This window comes from Periplaneta americana, chromosome 5 (assembly GCF_040183065.1).
Source record: "Periplaneta americana isolate PAMFEO1 chromosome 5, P.americana_PAMFEO1_priV1, whole genome shotgun sequence".
NCBI lineage: Eukaryota > Metazoa > Arthropoda > Insecta > Blattodea > Blattidae > Periplaneta > Periplaneta americana.
In genome coordinates this window covers 47,134,255-47,156,022 of record NC_091121.1, presented here as the reverse complement: position 1 = coordinate 47,156,022, position 21,768 = coordinate 47,134,255, and the positions used below count along the sequence as shown (strand labels likewise).

Sequence of the window (21,768 nt, the reverse complement as noted above, 5' to 3'; positions counted from 1 at the left end):
CAGTCTACAAGTGAGTCTTCAAGTCTTGTCTTGGACAGCAGCGAGCGACGGGGACCCGAGTTCGACGTGTGGTGGACCGCAACTGGGAAGACCTGAGTTCGATATGTAGTGGACCGCAACTGGGAAGACTTGAGATCGACGTGCAGTGAACTTGAATGAGTCCGTAACTGTTGCAGTGTCCAGGCGAGTGCGACGTAATTCGGAAGACCTGAGTTCTTGAACAGTGAGCTAGAAGAATTAGCCAAGGCAAACGAACTGAGAACTGACAGTTTTGTTCTGCACATAGTGCATTGTGAACATTAATTGAAATTAGGATTACATTGTTGTTCTTCTCAATAATACACGTCGTGTATTGCCATTGTCGTCGTGTGGAGTGCAATAACGACTATTGTGTTGCTGTGTTGAGTGGAATACCAATAAAATTGTTGTAGGGTGAATTATTAAGACTAAAAGTCACATTGTTGTCGGGTATGTGGTGGTTAAAGTAGAAATAAAAGTCAATATTTTCCAAAAAAAAAAAAAAAAATCTGCCCATAGTTGCTTCATCCATCACACATTTCACATGACCGAATTTCATAAACTACATACGAACTTAGTTATAGAGTAATTAACTCATTAGATAAAACAAGATATAAAAATGTTTATGTTGCAGATCGAAGGACGCCAGTCACGCCTTCAGCGCCCCCTAGCATTAGAGACCCACCATATAACAATATGGCAGCACCTCATCCCTCATACAGTGAACTGCAGACACAGTATAGCCTGCTTGCTGGGTCAATGCCAGGTTTGTGAAAGTTTTTAGAGTGCTATTCAATGATGTTGGTGTACACCTAAACTGCGTGTAACTTAAAATCAGAACAAACCATAAGTGCATCAGATCATATCGTCGCCTGAATGCAAGAACTAGGTAACTTGATTTTTCATATTTTATGACATCGCCTATTTACTTATTTATTGCACTAAGGAATATGTCTCGTTTTCTTTTACCTACTTGTTATATTGGAAAATAGATGTCGCTGGTATCGTTCGATCAGTTACCTAGATTCTGGATTACATTTTGTGCGATTTTTGCTATGCTATAAAAGAGGTAACTGAAAAACGCAAATTTCGAGTTACCTAGTTCTTGCATTCAGGCGACGATATGGTATTTCGCGCTCGGTAAAGTTATCCTGGAATATAAAAGATAAATTTTTGTTTGCTATAGGCTACGAAGTGAACTGTAAGTAATGTCATTAATTTCAGAGAGTTATTCTTTGAGATATTTCAAACAAAAAAAAATTTAATTTAAGAGACATTTTTGGCCGACAAGTTAAAGGTAGAATAATTAAATGTAAATCCTTCAATAACACTGTCAAAATTTATTAGGCCTAATGGTTACACAAATAAACGTTCAGTACAATTTTCGTTTTCGAGATAAAAATTGTTTTATATGAAACCTTTCATAGTGTTTTGGGAAAGACATTGATTTTAATTTCCAATATGCTCTGGCAATTTAAGAGATCAGTGTATTATGATAATAAATGATTGAAATAATTTTAGCTTTGTCTTTTAAATGTGCAGAAATTTGATCTGAACAAATGTAAATTTTTGTTCTGCAAACGAATTTTACAATGTTACATGCAACTTTTCCATGTCAATATTGAACTAAGTTTATAAATATCTAGTTCGCTAGTTTCAGCTTAGGAGCCATCTCCAAACTAGTCAGATCCCTGCGTCTTCTGGTTTCATCTGTTTTGATCAGGGATGTGTTTGTGTTGTGTTAGATTTATCAGGATAATTATCACAAGTGATGAAAAATGGGCTTATTACAGCAACTCTGATGCATCAAAACAGTAGCTCGATCCCCATGAACCTACCACAGTCATCAAACAAAATCAGTTTCTTCCACAGCAATGTTACGTGTTTGGTGGAATTCTGAACGTGTGATTCACTGGGAGTTTGTTCCAAAAGGATGTGCAGTCGATGCGATCTTTATTCTCAGTAGCTAGGAAGAGTTCATGAAGTTTTGAGAGAGAGGAGCCAGCATTAGTTAATCGAAATAGAATTATTCTCTTGCAATGGGAGTATGCAAGACCCCATACCGCTTGAACCATGGAAAAAATTCAGGATTCGGGAGAAACCGAACTGTCGCCACACCCAGCATATAGCCCTTATCTTGTGCCTTCAGATTACTATCTGTTTCAATCCATGGCTCACTTCCTGTGTGAAAGAAATTTCCAAATCTTGGAAGCTGTTGAAATGGGTATCACCAAACTCTTCGCATCAAAAACCAGAAACTGGTACTGTCATGGGATAACAAACCTCTCTGAAAGGTGGCTAAAGACCAAAGAATTTAATGGCCTTTATTTTCAAGATTAAATTATTTCTCGTCCAACTAAATTTTTGCTCCAAAACCGACATTACTTATGAGTAGAGAGCAGAATTTTAGGCCCTAAAAAGTAGCATTTTAGGCGCCTAAAATAGGCTCTTAAACTCCTTTATTTAGGCTCTATAAAATAAAAAATAGGTTTTTTTTTAAATAATGTCACTAATATAAGATTCAACATTCATTTAATGCAAAATTCTAGGATTAAAAGAAATTTTCACTCATTTCATATTTTGCAAGGGTTACACATGCATAGAAAAAATGAAGACATTCTGTCTTTAACTTAGTGTTTTTCATCCACCAATCACATTTCCATAGCTTGTTTCACAGTAATCAGCACCAACTGTGGCTATTGTGTCGCTGACTGCTGTACTTACAAATGGTGAGAAAAAAGAAAGGGGTTGTTATCTGTCCTGGAATGTAAGAGAATGCTTATTCGGGTACAACCCAATGAGTTTCTGTTAAATTGCTGACAGACAGAGGGAGATATTATTATTATTATTATTATTATTATTATTATTATTATTATTACTATTATTATTTGTCCCTCAGGAGTTCTTTTACATGCCAGTAAATCTGACATGAGCTTGTCGCATTTATGCAGTCTTAAATGCCATTGACCTCAGCCGGGATCGAAACCACAACCTCGAGCACAGAAGGCCAGCGCTATACCAACTATGCTACCCAGGCCAAATGAAAGTTAGAATTTTAGGGTTGAAAGATTGTAAGAATGAGAAGGGGTGACCCGGAGTACTTCTCTATTGTGTTGTTCATTGCTAGGAAGGAGTTGTTATGCGTCTTGGAATGTAAATGGTACAGAATGTTAAGAAAACACGAAACAGTTACGAAAAATGATGCAAAAAAAAAAGTCGAAATAGGCATTTTTAGGCACTATAAAACCCCTTTATTTATACTTATATTTCCATGAAAAATGTAAATATTAAATCTCAAGCCTGTATGTATCAAGGAAAAAAAATAGATTTTTGCCTAAATTCCGCTCTCTACTTATGAGACAGTATCTGTAGGCCTAAATTCAATTATTGTATAAATTAAAATACTCATTTCATACTAAACTAAATAATGATTTTTTCTTCAACAGGAACTTTAAGATATGAAGAGGCACCTCCACCCTATTCAGCTGTAATGGAAACACAACCTATGATATGGCAGTCATCGGCTACTGCTACCAATCAAGCATGCATTACAAAATGATATCGAAATGTGTAAGCCTCGGATTTTTAATATAAAATTCAAATTAGATTTCTTTCCAACATGTTTTATAATTTTGTATATTTTTAAAATGTAACTTAGAATTCTGCAAATTATTTATTTTTACCAAGATTTTCTTTCTCTCTTTAGTTAAAAAATACTTCAACAGAGTATGGGAAGTGGATTATTACAATTTGCAGACCAAAAGAAATGTAAAGGAAAACTATGAAAGAAAAGAGATCTCCTATAGTATGTTTTTTTACACAGAAGGAGCTGTCACGCCAAGAGTTTTAAGATAATCGTATTAGCAGGCCAATCACATTTAGGGATTGCAGATAGTAGGAGGAAGAACACAAGGAAACCAACCATCACCACCACACACATACACAACACATCTAACCACCCCATACAACACAAACATGCTGCAATCAGGACAATGGTACAGAGATTACTCAACATACCCATGAGCCAACAACACTACAATGAAGAAGTGAACACAATCAAATACATAGCACAAGAAAACGGATACAATCCAAACATAATAGACAACATCATAAGAAAGACAAAACAAAAACTTAACAAACACAAAAACACGCAAAACACAACACAAACACAAGAAATACATCACACTAACATATGAAAACAAAAGCACACACAAGATCGCATCTTCATTCAGAAAGCAGAAATACAACATAACATACAGAACACAAAACACACTACAAAGACATCTCAACACACAAAAAACACAAACAAATAAATACGACCACACAGGTGTATACAAACTCACATGTAATAGTTGCGATAAGTTCTACATAGGACAGACAGGCAGATCATTCCAAACAAGCTACAAAGAACACATTAAAGCAATAACTAGAGGACACAATACATCTACATACGCCGATCACATAACCAATGCTAACCATACATACAATAACATAAATGCGGACATGGAAATCCTATACATATAACCCAAGAACCAAAAACTCAACACACTAGAACAATACAAAATATACAAACACACTAAAACACACCCCAATCAAATTCTCAACACACAGATCAATTTTCAGCACGCACGCACACACACACACACACACACACTATTTGACTCCACTCTTCAACACCTTTCAACAATCAAACACACCCACATAACAGGCAGAGAAGTTCGAGATGACACTGAGATCTAGTAGGCTCTGAGGATGGTGCATGAAGCACTGAAATAGCTGTAAGCCGCACAAATTTACATAATTAACACGAGTAAGTCCGCTAGTTAATCAATTAACCCTAAATATTATTGAGCTGCTAATCCGACAAGTTTAAAACTCTTAGCAGGACGATTCCTTCTGTATAAAAAACATACTGTAAGTTATATCAATTCTCATATTTTGTTGGCCACAACATGAAATATAAAACATTGCAATATTGAGGTAAAACAATACAGCAATAGGGCAGATTCTAATTTAAGAATTCGAGGCTTAGTGAATCCAAACATTTTGGTTATGTACGTTCGAAAACCATGTACCATATTTAATATCTTACATAAAATGTTAAATGCATTTAATATAAATGTGTTATGTGTAAATATACAATCGTATTTAAAATTTTCATATACTGTCCTATTTTTTTAATTTTCTTCTAATATGATATTCACTCTAACCAGCTAGTCATATGTCAACCACATAGTATGTGACTGAAGGTGTTTTTTTTTTTTTTTTTTACACCAGTAAAGGCCATATTCACCAATGTCGATAAAAATTTTATCTCGGTTTTTAGCTACAAAAACTTAAATAGCTACCTTTGTATTAACCAACAAAATTATCTCGGTTAATTAGGATTATCTCGGTTTAAATTTTACCGGAGAAATGTTGGCCAATAAAACAGGAAAAACTGAGATAATCGGAATAACAAGATTGCGCATAGGCGATTGGAATATTTAAATTTATGAAAGGGAAAATTATTGTGATGAGGAATATGGCCAAGAGTACAAAAGAAGATGTCCCATGTGGCTAAAAGAATGCGCCACATACTTTCAGGACTACGATGACTCAGATTTTGTAACACATTTTAGATTATCTAAAACTTCAGCTTTATCAATCTTATCAATAATGGAACATAACCTGGAATTTACAACAACTAGGTAAGATGAATACTCTACAATACCTATTGTTTATACCAAAGAGAGGAAAATCCATTGCTCGACTCACTCGTCAGCTGTAGCAGCGCAAGTGGGACGAGAGTTCAGTTTCATTACGTTAGTCCTAAATTATTAGTTAAGAGTTACCTAAGGAATGAAGGAAGTTGAAAACTGATGTAAACCTTACTTTTCATCAAAGCAACTGTTGAAAATGATGTTCAGAGTTCTCGATACAAATGTTGTATCGTGTTAAAAAAAAATTCCAAAACACTCTTTGTATCTCCGCCTCTGAAATTTCAGATATCACTCATCTGCCTTCATTCTAGTAGCGCGAATTATTTCGTTGGGATAGTTTTAATTCTTGCTTGAATATCTACAAGCTTCTCCTCTATTAATAACCTCTTCTATCGTTCTCTCTTTTTGTTTAAAATAGACACTGTTTCTCACCATTTTCTGAATAACTTGGTTACCAGTACAGTATGTATTATCTCGAAGGCATTGCAGCGTCACGAAACTGATGTAGAAATCTGCGAACGGTAGTCATACGATTTCTTTTTTAGGAGAAATGTCTCAACTAGAAATACTGACAGCAAACACAAATAATGTTCAGTAACAAGTTTAGAAAACCGAATACCTAATCTTGAAGATGGAAAACTAGAGCTTCGTAAAAAAGAAATCAAAATGGTCAATAAATTTAAATATTTGGGGTCATTTTTAGAAGCTGATGGAAGAGTGTCACTGAAGTTGAAAAAAGAACAAGTGAAGGAAGAAGTACATATAACTGGCATGTTGAACTCGGTTCTTTGGAGTAGGAACATTTTAAATAAAATAAAAACCTTAATTTATAAGTCACTGGTACAAAGTGTTGTGTTATACAATAGAATATTGGACATTAGACAGAATACATTAAAACAAATTATTGGCCACTGAAATGGACTTCTGGTGAAGAGCATCGAGAAAATCAAGAAGGGGAAAAATTAGAAATCAAAGAATTAGAGAAATTATAGAGGTAGAAAGAATGTTATTGAAGTAATTGAAGAAAGAAGATTAAAATGGTTTGGACACGTGAAGAGTATGAAAAATGGAAGAATATCGATGATGATGATGATGATGATGATGGAGTGGACTGTGGAGGGAAGGAAGAGAAGAGGAAAAGCAAGAAAACAATGGATGAATGACATCAGAAAGAGTACGACTAAAAGAGATCTTACTGAAGATGCTGAGAATAGAGATTTGTAGAGGAGGAAAATTTCTTTAGCTGTATTGTAGAAAAATCCTAATTGAAACAGACATATCGTGCACAGTAGAAGGTTAAATGCTGCAACAAAATGTTCTCACGTAAAGTTGAAGAAACCATAAAATAGCAATATCTTACTTGTAAAGTGTGCCAGAGAATTTATGGATATAAAACTATATTTATCAGTGACAGATGCTTATTCTCCATGGAAATGAGTGCAACCTTGTGCTCATGTTGCCCCCTCATGGTGTTGTAAAGTAGCTACAGAAAATAGGCTTGCTGTGTCAAAACAACCTATTACAATGCAGTAAACAATACAAAACCTGCACCCATTAAACCCCGAATAAACAAAAATTCCTTCACATAACATCTTTCATTTTGCATACGAACCTGAAGGTACATCACTAAAGTAAACAGCTAACGTCAGCCTATATCCTGTGTTCCTTAAACCTTTGGCATCTCTAGGCAATGTTTTGGTGTCTCAACTTCGTTCCCTAGTTACAAGTTATTCATTTTAACATTACAGTAAAATCCCGATAAGACGCTGTTCAAGGGACCGGGTGTAAAACACGTATTAACCGGAACTGCGTATTAGGCGGGTATATTAATTTTGACTTATATACAACATCTAGTAGCATTTTTCTTAATTGAAATACACTATTCATGAAAGGTAATACAGTGTTACTCCATTATGTAATTACTGTACTGTACGTCAAAGACATTTACAATATGTACTGTACTTAATTCTTTCGGGGGGAGAAAAAATAAAAAAAAAGCCACTTACACTTGTTTGCCATGAGCGTGTTCTCCAAGTCCTCATGTTTACCACACTTCAGTTTCTGCGATTACATCCTCCCGACGTCGCAGATGTAGTGATTGAGTCGCGATTTTTTATTATCGTCCTTAATGTCGATGATGGCATTCCTAATGCATCAGGGAGTTGTTCCTGAGTAAGAGTACTATTCTCATCGTACTTTCGTAAGATTTCCAATTTTTCCGACAAAGAGGGTTAGCAAGAGGGTGAGGTATTGTAACTGTATGTAAGCTTTAACCACGCAGATAAGGAGACGAATAAGAAAGCGTAGCAAGAGGGTGGGGTATACTAAGGTATGAAGTATGAAGGTTTAAATGCGCAGGTAAAGGGTCGAATACAAATACTTTTCAGGTTAATGGCACCAGTGAGTTCAGCGACCAAGATGTTTCATTGCTGTTACAGTACATTGCTGAAAATTACATGAAAAATATTAAACAAAAACAGCGTATTATGCGGGACTTGAGCATAACAAACGGGGTATTTTATAAAGGTGTTATATAAGAACTGTGCAGGGAACGGACAAAAAAAAGCGTATTACACAGGACAGCGTAATAAGTGAGGTTTTACTGTATTTATTTCTTTTTTTTTTTACATCATTACTAAGAGGTTGGCGACCTACCATATTGAATACATAGATGTAACGTCAAACTAAAACAGATTTAGCACTTAAGCATCACCAATTGTCATGTATGGAACGCATGAGGAGATTAAGAGGAAGGTGGAAAACAGGAAAGATTGGAGAATTGTGGGTTTGCAATGAAAGACTTGTCTTTAGGCAGAAAACTAGGAATGAAATTGCACTATAATCTTTAAAACAATTAATAATACATGAACGGAAATATTCTTAGTTTCTAGGTAGCCTAATCCACAAATTGTAATTTCAATTTATAAACAAGAACAACTTATTTAAAATTTCTTTATATATTTTAGTAAATAACTTAATTGTACTAAGGCACTGAATGTTTTATCTTTCTTTATTTTAACCTATATTTAACTTATCTTTAGAGGAATATCATCTTTCAAAGTGTTTCAATTTCTGGGTATCTTTGTACCTCAACATTAGGGATCTTACGCATTTATCTGACTAATAGTGATCCCTTTTGGTACACGGTGGACAAACAATAGTTCTTTTGAGTTCCAAAAAGTTGTCGCCCAAAAGGCAGTTGAAATCAGGGAAAGTTGAGGGACTCCAGGCATTATCATAGTTATTATAGACGTATATAAAAATCAATTCGTACATCTACCAAATTACATGACACAGATTTGAGCAATTTTAAATTACATATCCAAATAATCATGGACTTCGAGAATCTGCAAACTGGTTTTATGTAACTGAAATGGTTTGAAGCGAATAAATCACTAATAAACCATACATGCGCTACCTGCTACTAAGTTAGAGAGTGTTATATCACAGTGTATTATGTAACAGTACATTAAAGTATCTGCTAGAAGTAATGCATGGGCAAAAGAAGCAACATATACAGGGTTAGTAAAAAGTACCACACCACCTAAATAATTTTAGAAGCATGTGGTTCAATGACATGAAATTTGATGTGTGGAGATAACTGTATACTAAGAACTCAATTACAGAGTTTTTCTGCAAATCTAGTCTTTCAGGTGAAGCTCCCTGTAAAGCAGATTTGAATGTAAAGCAGATTTGAATAATTTCAAGGAAAAAATTGTTCCGGAGCCGGGTTTCTATTTCTGGTTAAAATGGATAAATAAATCTGTAAAGACGTATCTAACGTGGGCACTTTTTGAAAAGCTCTTAATGAGCATTATTCGAAAATATAAATATATATTGGGTTAGAAGAAAAACTAATACCAACTATTCAGTTCTTAGTATACGGCTATCCCCACACACAGTTTCATGTCAGTGAACCACATGCTTAAAAAATTATTTAGATGTGCAGGATTTTTTACTAAACCTGTATATGTGAATGTACAAACGGAAGACAAATTGCATGATAAAGACATAAATTCAAATGTTCTTAAAACATTTGTACAATGTTGTCCGATTTTAACTTAGAAATGTTATTCATGGACAGAACTTTACTAGTTCCACTGCCAAATTTATTTTATGAAATATTACCCATGATAGCCCCAAGATACTATTATGAAATATTACCCATAATAACCCCAATATACTAGATCATGAAAATCTATTTTGGTTATGTTTAAATTTCAATAATTGACAGAAATTTCCTCTGTTCACTAGGAGAACTATGGCCTATGGAAGACAAAGCCAGGATTTTCGATACACTTTGACCAAAAATATCCTTAATAAATCTGTGATATCGATACGATTTCTCTGTTAGTGTAAATCACAAATACATTGCAACAAATGAACTTTAAGAACCGAAGCTATTAATTAAAGCAGTATATACATGCAAAACCTCTTCATTTCTTATTCATGTATGTTTCAGCTAATTTGTACACAGGGGCCATAGTGGCTTCCATCTTTTTAATTACTTCATTATGCATCGCTTCCATTTCATCAAAGAATTTTGTAGCACGTTCATGCATATCAAAAATTTGCAGTTTTATATCCCTAGTCTTGGCAGTATCTTCATTTTTCTTAGCTTCAGTCTTTTTGAGCCTTGTGGTCTCATTTTGTAGACGTAGTTGCTCATTTTTCAATTCCTGTTGTTTTTGTTTCAGTTGTTCCTTCAGCTGCGTTGCTTCTACTTTTTCTGTCTCGGCCTCATTCTTTATCCTCTGGTACACCTCCTTGATCTCACTTGTCTGATCATTATCTGATTCATCACATTCTTCTATGCAGTCTTCTGCTTGGCTGATCTTCAACTCGAGGACAGCTATCAAGTTCTTCATCTGTTCACACAACTCCTAAGATACAAATATTAATCACTTCAGAAAATATTTCATACTGAGACATACAAAATGTATACCAAAATAAATCAGTCTACAATATGGTGGTGAATTATTAACAATAAATAAAATCTTAAATAATGAAATAATAAGAAAAGTTATTGGAGATCTATAAAAATGACACTGTCATACAGCAAAGCCTTACAATTACACGGCAATAAAAATTGAACTAGCACAAAAATTACGTATCAGTAAGAACAAACATAAATGGAGCCACACTGTCAGCAATCTCCATTATTTCAGTGCTATCCAAGATATTTGAATATGCAATTTTCAATCAAATTTATGACTACTTTGAAAACTCAAATCTCTTTAGTACTAATCAATTTGGCTTTAGAAAAAGGAAATCAACAAATGATGCAATTGTGCTTTTAATAACCGAAATTTTAAGAAATTCTGAAAATAGGTCACACGTTAATGCTGTGTTTTGTGATGTTTCCAAAGTGTTCGGTTGCATTGATCACAACTTAATTTTATCAAAATTAGAATTTTATGGTATTCGAGGAAATACACTAAATATTTTTAGAACCTATTTTCATGGCAGAAGACTCAATAGGTGAAAATTGGTCAAGTCTCTCCAGTATACATTATGGTGTTCCACAAGGCTCAATGATTGGTCCACTACTATTCTTAGTAGCAATAAATGACCTTCCTAAATTCATTAAAGCTATAACAATCATGTATGCTGATGACACTACATTCTTCTTATGTTCTAGCTCTACTCTGAATGAATTACATGCTCTAACCAATGATATTCTATCACAGATGGCTTCATGGTTTGAATCTAATAGTTTTTTGCTTAATCAAGGAAAAACTATCAACATAACTTTTAGCCTAAATCATGTAATAAAAAAGGACAACGTACCAAATTTCTAGGACTTTTTATAGACTCCAGTTTAACATGGGAAAAAATTATCGAACACATATATATATATATATATATATATATATATGCACAAAGTTATCAAGAGTTATTACTATTTAATACGAGAAAAATTCGTATCAGCAACGGGAATCGAACCCAGGACCTCTCAGCTCTGCGCGCTGAGCGCTCTTTCCAACTGAGCTATGCTGGGACACGATCCACGGCGCCGGCCGAACCCCTCTCGTAATGCTTTTACGGCCTTACTGCCTGCATTTGAGATGATACAAGTCATATATGCAGGAGCGCATATTTAAATGACTTTATCAAAAGTTATATATTTATTAGAGAAATTAGTGACTTCCGTTTCTCCAAATTATTTAAGATGTGCCTACTTTTCGTTCTTTCAGTCGATAATTCGGTATGCTTTAATTTTCTGGGGAAATGGTAGCAAAATTGGGAGTGTCTTGATTTTGCAAAATAAATCCATTAGAATTCTATGTCAATCAAACTATCTTCAGAGCTATACCATAATAGTTACACAATCATTGTTTTGTTTGAAGCCCATAGGCAAGGTTTCCTACGCACATGCCAGTGTTGTAGGAAGACACCTCCATAACAAACCAGTCTCATCGGTGTTATATATGTTTCACACTAACATTACTATCAGACAATTTTCTGGAACTGATTAATAAACTGATCCACGGACACTTCATTGGCACTCCTTTGTTCACAGGACATGTTTAGTTTTCGGATTCCACGTCTCTCTTTGAATCTGTTAAGCCACCCAACGAAAAATCCACTCACCTTGCAGCTTTATTTTCTGGTGCAATTCCTTGACTTTTTCTTGCAGCATCAGCCCAGAAAAGCACATTCCCTCAGATCTTTTAAGTGCGAAACATTCATATAGAACACGATCCATTTCTTCACAGTGGGACTGATGTACAGTTTTTCGATTTTTCGCAACTTTCGTTGTTACTTACGAATCACCGAAGTTGACTGCCTTGTTTCTTTATATTGTATAAAGTTGAACTGCCAACTTTATATTCGTCCATTAATTTGGATCTACGAACTCTTCTCTATTTTCTCGGCTACCCGATCTACTACAGGGACATAATGGGGTTTTTTTTCTATGTTTTCACGTGTGAACAATATAAAGAGTAAATACAATATGCGGCATGTGCAATACACGAAAACGACTCACATCTCCGTCCAACTTCTCTTTCGCATGAATGACTATTTTGATTTATTGACTTCAGGCCCCCTTATAACCCCCCTTTTAAAGAAAGTATTTTTAATGCGAATATCCTACAATATATGTTAACTTATATATAACTTATTTTACATATCAATTTTTATAGAGATTGGTTCAGCAACCGTGACGTTTTTTAGTTCTTTTAAGCATTCTGGTTATTGTATTGTGTTTGTGTTTAGTGAAAGATATTAGATAAGGGCGCAAATAGTAACTGACACGCCCTTTTTAAACCCCACTAACTAACTAACTGGTTCAGCAATTATAGAATGAGAAGGTAAGAAACATAGACACGACAGACAGACATACAAACAGAAATTTAAAAAATGCGATTTTCGATTTCAGGATATACATGTTATAGATAATTTATTTTTCCAAAAGCGAGAATTGCCAGAAAAATATTGGTTACAGTTTTGTTATTAGTATACATTATCCTTAATGTATCATGTTATTACTACTATTACAACTACTATCATTACTACTACCACTACTACTTTATTTGATACTAGCCGTACCCGTGTGCTCCGCTGCACCCGTTAGAAATAAATATAAAGTAATTACATAATTAAAATAGGATATTTGATCCAGGGAACATTCGTGTTTGATAGAAGGATAAATCGTTTATTACGTTACTTAAATTGTATTAAAAAAATTAAAATGCTATCATTTTGATCCAGAGACCACTCATTTGGTCATAAAAATTATTGTAGGAAATACAGGAAATGAATGCCTATCAAGTTTTCTGTGCATAAGAAGCTATTTTAATATTACCTGTCCTCGATTCACTCAGAAGTTACTGTAATAACATTATAGCATTATGTCCATCTAGAGAAACTACACTTTCCAATGGTGAATTAATAATTAATTATACAAATCAGTTAATTTAGCTTCCGATATTACTTCATACAAACACAGAAACATTCTCTGTAGGCTACTGTATGTTTCATAGCTTTCGATTGTTGTTGTCCAAGGCCCCTTATAGACGAAGTCACTTGTTTTTTTATTTCATTACACCACCTTATATGGCGTTGTTATTGTAATTTTGAAACTCATTAATCTCATTAAATATCAGTCCTATCAAAATTTTGCATGGAATAAAACTTATCGGAAATTATTTTTAAAGAAACTTTTGTTATGTAATATTTTTCATGAAAATTAATAATAAGGGAGATATTTCGATTTATTTAATTTAAGCCCCCTTATAACCCCCCTTTTAAATGAAATATTTTGAATGTCATATAGCCTAAATTCTAAGTTACAACGAACTTAATTTATATTCCAATTTTCATATAAATCGGTTCAGCCATTATCACGTGAAAAGGTAACAAACATCCTGACAGACAGACAGACAGACAGACAGACAGACAGACAGACAGACAGACAGACAGACATACTTACTTACTTACTTACTTACAAATGGCTTTTAAGGAACCCGAAGGTTCATTGCCGCCCTCACATAAGCCCGCCAGCGGTCCCTATCCTGTGCAAGATTAATCCAGTCTCTATCATCATACCCCACCTCCCTCAAATCCATTTTAATATTATCCTCCCATCTACGTCTCGGCCTCCCTAAAGGTCTTTTTCCCTCCGGTCTCCCAACTAACACTCTATATGCATTTCTGGATTCGCCCATACGTGCTACATGCCCTGCCCATCTCAAACGTCTGGATTTCAAGTTCCTAATTATGTCATGTGAAGAATACAATGCGTGCAGTTCTGTGTTGTGTAACTTTCTCCATTCTCCTGTAACTTCATCCCGCTTAGCCCCAAATATTTTCCTAAGCACCTTATTCTCAAACACCCTTAACCTATGTTCCTCTCTCAGAGTGAGAGTCCAAGTTTCACAGCCATATAGAACAACCGGTAATATAACTGTTTTATAAATTCTAACTTTCAGATTTTTGGACAGCAGACTGGATGATAAGAGCTTCTCAACCGAATAATAACAGGCATTTCCCATATTTATTCTGCGTTTAATTTCCTCCCGAGTGTCATTTACATTTGTTACTGTTGCTCCAAGATATTTGAATTTTTCCACCTCTTCGAAGGATAAATCTCCAATATTTATATTTCCATTTCGTACAATATTCCCGTCACGAGACATAATCATATACTTTGTCTTTTCGGGATTTACTTCCAAACCGATCGCTTTACTTGCTTCAAGTAAAATTTCCGTGTTTTCCCTAACCGTTTGTGTATTTTCTCCTAACATATTCACGTCATCTGCATAGACAAGAAGCTGATGTAGCCCGTTCAATTCCAAACCCTGCCTGTTATCCTGAACTTTCCTAATGGCATATTCTAAAGCGAAGTTAAAAAGTAAAGGTGATAGTGCATCTCCCTGCTTTAGCCCGCAGTGAATTGGAAAAGGATCAGATAGAAACTGACCTATACGGACTCTGCTGTATGTTTCACTGAGACACATTTTAATTAATCGAACTAGTTTCTTGGGAATACCAAATTCAATAAGAATATCATATAATACTTCCCTCTTAACCGAGTCATATGCCTTTTTGAAATCTATGAATAACTGATGTACTGTACCCTTATACTCCCATTTTTTCTCCATTATCTGCCGAATACAAAAAATCTGATCAATAGTCGATCTATTACGCCGAAAACCGCACTGATGATCCCCAATAATTTCATCTACGTACGGAGTTAATCTCCTCAAAAGAATATTGGACAAAATTTTGTACGACGTCAACAAAAGTGATATTCCTCGAAAGTTACCACAGTTCGTTTTGTCCCCCTTTTTAAAAATAGGTACAATTATGGACTCCTTCCATTGTTCTGGTACAATTTCCTTTTCCCAAATAGCAAGTACAAGTTTATAAATTTCGCTATATAATGCACTTCCACCCTCTTGTATTAATTCTGCTGGAATTTGATCGATACCTGGAGACTTGTACTTTTTCAGATTTTCTATCGCAATTTCGACTTCTGAAATCGTGGGTTCGGGTATAAATGGCTCAGCAGTTTGTATTTCAATATCGTCCCGATCATTTCTATTTGGCCTATGTACATTTAGTAGTTGCGCAAAATAGTTTTTCCATCTGTTTAGGATTGATGAAGAGTCTGCAAGCAAGTCACCATTCTCATCCTTGATCACGTTTACCCTTGACTGATATCCGTTCTTAAATTCCTTTATACCCTTATATAAATCTCGAATGTTTTTATTCTTACTATTTGTTTCTACCTCATTCAGTTTTTCCTTCAAGTAACCTCTCTTTTTATTCCTAAGTGTACGACTTGCTTCCCGTCTTTCATTGAAATAATTATCTCTATTCTCCTCAACTGGATCCTGTAAGAATTTCAATTTTGCCTGTTTCCTTCTTTCTACTACCATGCAACAATCTTCATCAAACCACGGTTTCTTTTTCTTAGTTTCATAATAACCTATGCTCTGCTCAGCTGCAATTTTGATACTATCTCTGATATTTTCCCACACGCTATTAACATCTAATTCTTTCTCAACTTCGTCGGAACTTTCTAAAGTGGCAAACCTATTCGAAATTTCGACCTGATAATTTTGCTTAGCTTCCTCGCCCTTTAATTTCAAAATATTGAATTTAGTAATATTAACTTGTTGCTCTACTCGCTTGGCTACTGATAATCTTTCTCTTAATTCTCCAATCACCAAATAATGGTCAGAATTACAGTCTGCACCTCTGAAAGTTCGAATATCTACTATACTAGTATGTCTCCGTTTATCTATCAAGACGTGATCTATTTGGTTGTGTGTCAATCCATCTGGAGAAGTCCAAGTATATTTATGTATATCCTTATGGGGGAATGTTGTACTTTTGACAATTAAATTTTTCGATGTGGCAAAGTTGACTAATCTAACTCCATTGTCACTACTAATTGCGTGTAGGCTCTCTTTTCCAATAGTTGGTCTAAAAATATCCTCCCGTCCTACTTTAGCGTTGAAATCCCCCAATAAAATTTTCATATGATATCTAGGGAACTGATCAAAAGTATGTTCCAATTCCTCATAGAAGCTATCCTTTATATAGTCGTCTTTCTCTTCTGTAGGGGCGTGAGCATTTATAACTATGATGTCGCACCATCTACCCTTAAGTACTAAATATGATAACCTGTCACTGATAAATTCGACCTTTTTTACTGCTGATTTTATTCTTTTATGTACAAAGAATCCTGTTCCTAATTGGTGATTATTGTTTCCTTCCCCATAATACAACAAGTAATCTCCTATTTGTGATATGCCATTCCCATCTAACCTAACCTCTTGTACTCCCACAAAGTCTATTCTATATCTAGCTAGTTGTTTTGCTACTGATGTTACCCCTCCTGTTCTATAAAGACTAGTTACGTTCCAAGTGCCAAATCTCAAAACCTTATTCCTTTGCTGTGGTCGTGCCAGAGAATCAGTCCTATTCCGAGGCTTACTGTAGGAATTCGTAACAAGCTGTTTTTTACGGTGATGGGTTGTTAGCCCTTCGCCCAACCCCCAAGCTGGAGGACCACCCCTTATCGGCTGTCCACGACTGCTTATTCAATATATTCGCAGCTACCCTCCATATCTGGAGGCCGTCTCCTCTATCCGCAACCTGAGGACGCGCCATGCCGTGGTGATAGGGACCCACCATACATGGCAGACAGACAGACATACAAACAAAAATTTCAAAAAAGCGATTTTCGGTTTCAGGGCGGTTAATTATATATGTTAGGACCAATTATTTTTGGAAAATCGAAAATTACCAGAAAAATTTCGGCTACAGATTTATTATTAGTAATAGATCAATAGCAGCTGTTTGTTTCAGTTACACAAAATTGACTCATCTGTACTGCAGCATCAGTTTTATCTGGAGTTTAATTCCATCGTTCTTTCTTGCAATGCAAAGGCAGTAATCACCTTATCAAAGAAATCTCGAGTATTTCTCATGTCCTCCAGCAAACTATATTCTACTGAAATGATCACTCAGTGTTCAAGTCTCTTTTTTCCTGTACTATTGGCTATTGCGCACATACTGGTATGTTTTTATTCTTGTCAGTGTCAAAGACCTTTTTGCAGTCGCTGCGCTCACGAGAATCATACACACTAACCAAGAGCATTAGTTGTGAAAAACTGGATGATATTTTTTTTTAATTCAATGTCCACAGTGAAAGTAGCTTGTTTAACAGATCTTTAGTAAATTACACACGATATTATATTCTAATAACACATTGTTACTAGCATTGAAATAAATAAAAGTAAGATTTTTCTCCTGCACTTAGTTATTAAATAAGAATATTAATTTTGGCTTCATTCTTGCACTTTTCCACACGAAAACTAAAACTGATATAAGATTTTTCAAATTTTCTTAGATTTTAGAATAGAATTTTCGATAAGTATGGAAAAAAAAACACAGGTTTATTGCTTCTCATCCTGAACAGCCTAAGCCGATTGATGTTGTGAGGACAGCTTCAGTTGAGTATTGAAAACTATTAGCCTAAGCCATTATTTCTCCTTCTCTTTCTCAGCCTCTCTCTTCCCTTTCCCATTCATAGAATGCCCGCTAGGACACTCAAGTGAATCAAGCTTCAGTAGCAATGTGAAAACACATTTTTAAATTGCTATATCTGCATGCAGTTTGAAAGAGAGTATAAAAGAGCTTTTGACAATAATGTTTCTAGTATTAGCAACAATTATTGTGAAGCAGAGCTTCAGTAGCTTCATCCGAATGCTTGCCTCTGTTTAGACTAAAAATAAATCACTGTATCTTGAATTTCTTGAAATTACAACTGTTTAGGCTTTACAGTCACTTTAAAACTGAATTTTGTCATGCAACATGTTTGTAAGTCCAGAAGAGACTGCAACAGCAATATACTTTGTGAAATGTAAGTGAGATATGTGCCATATTGATGAATGGTTGGTATCAAAGTCCTTACAATTCAGAGGATATTTCTAAGGTGTGGAGAAAATAACAGTTTTTCTAGAATGCCTAGACCAGAATCTGTTAAGGATCTGCAAGTTAAAATTAGATGAGATCACCATACGACTGCTGAAGATGTATGAAATCACCTCAAAAAGGTAACAGCCCTGCATAGAGGGTTTGTATCAGTGAGTGAACAAGACTGGAGAAGATGGATCGCTTCTCTAGTAGACCAGACAAGGATTTCTTGCCGACACATTCAAAATTGTAGAGACTTGAATGTAATTAAAATTCCCTATGACAAGTTACAAGCATGTCACTAAAATGCGCTACATAGAGACCATAACAGAACCTTAGGTCTAATACGTGAAATGGTTGTGATGATGACATTCAAAATTGGATAGCACTACGTCACATGCACAAGATTTTTTAAGCACACCTACATGGAAACTACCACTTTTATAAACCATCTGTTCATTAAAAAAATTGGAGTAGGCTATATCGGACAGACACAAGTTTTATGTGTGACTGACTCAACTGCCATGCACAACCCGTCAATTCATGCCTCAACTTCCCTCCTCCCACATATCACTAGATGACATCACCCTCTCCAACTCAAGATCACATTAGATACATTGATACTTCAACTGTTGATTGCTGTTTACTTCACTGGAATGTCGCATAGTTTAGAAATTATAGGCGTGACAAAGCTCGCCTGAAAATGTGTGGGTCAATATTTTGGGATGGCACCCTAATACTGGGCTGAACTTATAGACGTATTCACGTCAAAATTTGCACTTTTCAGTCTCTTACCTTAATCATTATGGTACTTCCATCATATCTTATTTAACTCCTCACTCATCAACATTCTCGCTTTTTAGCTTAATATTCCATATGATTTTGTTTACAAAATGTATTGAGCTTCGTATATTTTGAAATGTCAACATCTTTATATTTGCAGTCCACACCTGTGGAGTAATGGTCAGTGCATCTGGCCGCGAAACAAGGTGGCCCGGGTTCGAATCCCGGTCGGGGCAAGTTACCTGGTTGAGGTTTTTTCCGGGGTTTTCCCTCAACCCAATACGAGCAAATGCTGGGTAACTTTCGGTGCTGGACCCCGGACTCAATTCACCGGCATTATCACCTTCATATCATTCAGAAGCTAAATAACCTAGATGTTGATACAGCGTCGTAAAATAACCCAATAAAATAAAATAAAAAATAAAAATTTATATTTGCAGATTTAATCACTAATAACAGGATCACAATGTGGACGACTTTAATACTTTCGATTATAAATTTCTCATCATCAACTGATCATGTAAGATTTGTCACAATGTCTCTTTGTCAATTTCTACGATGCCTACAACCATGCTGATGTTCAGTCTTTACAAACAATTTCACTGATTTTCTGGACGTTTCCATCAGTTTTAAAAGTCGAAGGGGAGAGATTTCAATGTTCATCATCATCCAACCCTCTTGCTAAACCTTTTGACCATCATCTCAGAAACTAAAGTAGCTACAAGCATGAAATTTTACAGCTTATCGATAGTATTATATTGATTTTAACTTTCGAGAAAAGGGGTAACATAACTTCAATATCATTGATGTCCAATAGTTTTTAATGTAACTGTAGGTGTATTAATTTCAAATAATAGTAACAGTATAACCACAGTCTAATAGATACAGTCGCGCAACTTCAACACTTTTTTTTGCCAACATTCGCGACACTAGCGCCCAAGCGGCAGGCAAGGCACTGGTCATAGGGTTGATACAGCCAGCACGTGCTTTAAAGGGATGCGAGATGTTATAATGTTTTAATCACGCGTCGGAATAAAGACAATGTGTGCAATGACGAAAATTGCAGTACAGTAACAACAAGTTTAAATCTCCGAATTTGTCGTTCTTCAGATTTCCTAAAGACCAAGAGAAAATCATAACTCAGTCATAACCAATAATCCACGTTATAGGTAGCCTACGTATTGTGTTCTATAAAACACTATTTTATTACTTATCAATTACCTATTTGTATGTCAGAAGGACAGTTTAAATAAAAACAAAGTAAATACCTGTTACAGTATATTATTTTTTGCAGAGATCATATGTGTAAATGTGTAACCATTCCGATTTTGGATAATATAACTACAGTTTTTAATGCAAGTAATTCCATAATTTTTGTATTCGTGTTTTTTTCTTTATATTTTTCAAAAGTTGAATGTTATATAGCATTCAAGTAGGTATCATGGTGTTAATTTTGCAAGAACTCATGGAGTATAGTAATCCTTTTGCAAAATATTCACTTCTTGAATAAATCCGGACTGTGTCGATAAATTTCTGATGTGTTGGTGTAGATTCATGTGGCAGACGTATGAAGTTCTCAATAAATAAAAGAGCCTTTTTAAATTTAATATAAAAAGCAATCTTTTCTGTAATAATTTCATGACTGTTATTGGCGTTGATTTTACATTCCCAGTGATTATTTGAGCCGTTCAATGCAGAAGTGGTGTAAGTCAAAATCAGGTAATGAGGTTTAAAGTAAAAATTCTGTAAAACACAGCGCAAAGTAGCAATTAAATATCCTTCGTGCTATTCACCGACTATTAATAGTTTAAATAAATTCAATATTAACTGCCACTGTGCGCTGTATTTTACAGAATGTTTACTTTAACCCTCATTACCCATTTTTGACTTACACCACTTCTGCTCTGAAAATAAAATAAGGCCTACACTTTCTGAGTTAATTGAAGTTACAATTTTTTTCAACAAAATTGTGTGTTCATTTATTTGTTCTCACCTACGTCATATTAACAGTAAGTGCACGTAAATTACGTATTATATAGGTAGGATAAGTCAAAATTAGGCATTATGTGTGAAAACTGGAAATGTAATGTAAAATGCGGTAAACTTTCCATAAAAATTTAAACCATACATCAGCACTATTTGCGACTCAAAATAATAAAGGAAATACCGGTTCTTAAGAAATGGAAAAATAATGAACTTCATATTAATGTTTACCTCAGCGGCCGAGTTTATCCCAATTTGCGGTATGCAAAATCATTAATTTCTCAGGAAATAGGGAGAAGAGTTCACCACGCGATGTACCCTACGAGATATGCCCTACAATTTTGAA

General features: G+C 35.0%; 2 protein-coding genes across 4 annotated transcripts in view; one reads left to right on the top strand and one right to left on the bottom strand.

Annotated features, from left to right (window-relative positions):
• LOC138700410 (uncharacterized) overlaps window positions 1-5,176 on the top strand; it is a 29,384-nt gene extending 24,208 nt beyond the window's left edge. The window contains exons 6-7 of the mRNA XM_069827028.1: window positions 653-784; window positions 3,465-5,176. Coding sequence (XP_069683129.1) covers window positions 653-784; window positions 3,465-3,577 — 245 coding nt within the window. The 3' untranslated portion in view covers window positions 3,578-5,176. The remainder of the gene's footprint in view (window positions 1-652; window positions 785-3,464) is intronic.
• A 3,361-nt stretch (window positions 5,177-8,537) lies between these two features.
• Window positions 8,538-21,768, bottom strand: part of LOC138699591 (kinetochore protein NDC80 homolog) — a 36,291-nt gene continuing 23,060 nt past the window's right edge. For all 3 annotated transcript variants that reach the window (XM_069825599.1, XM_069825601.1, XM_069825600.1), the window contains exon 8: window positions 8,538-10,603. In XM_069825599.1, the coding sequence (XP_069681700.1) occupies window positions 10,157-10,603 (447 nt within the window). In that variant the 3' untranslated portion in view covers window positions 8,538-10,156. The remainder of the gene's footprint in view (window positions 10,604-21,768) is intronic.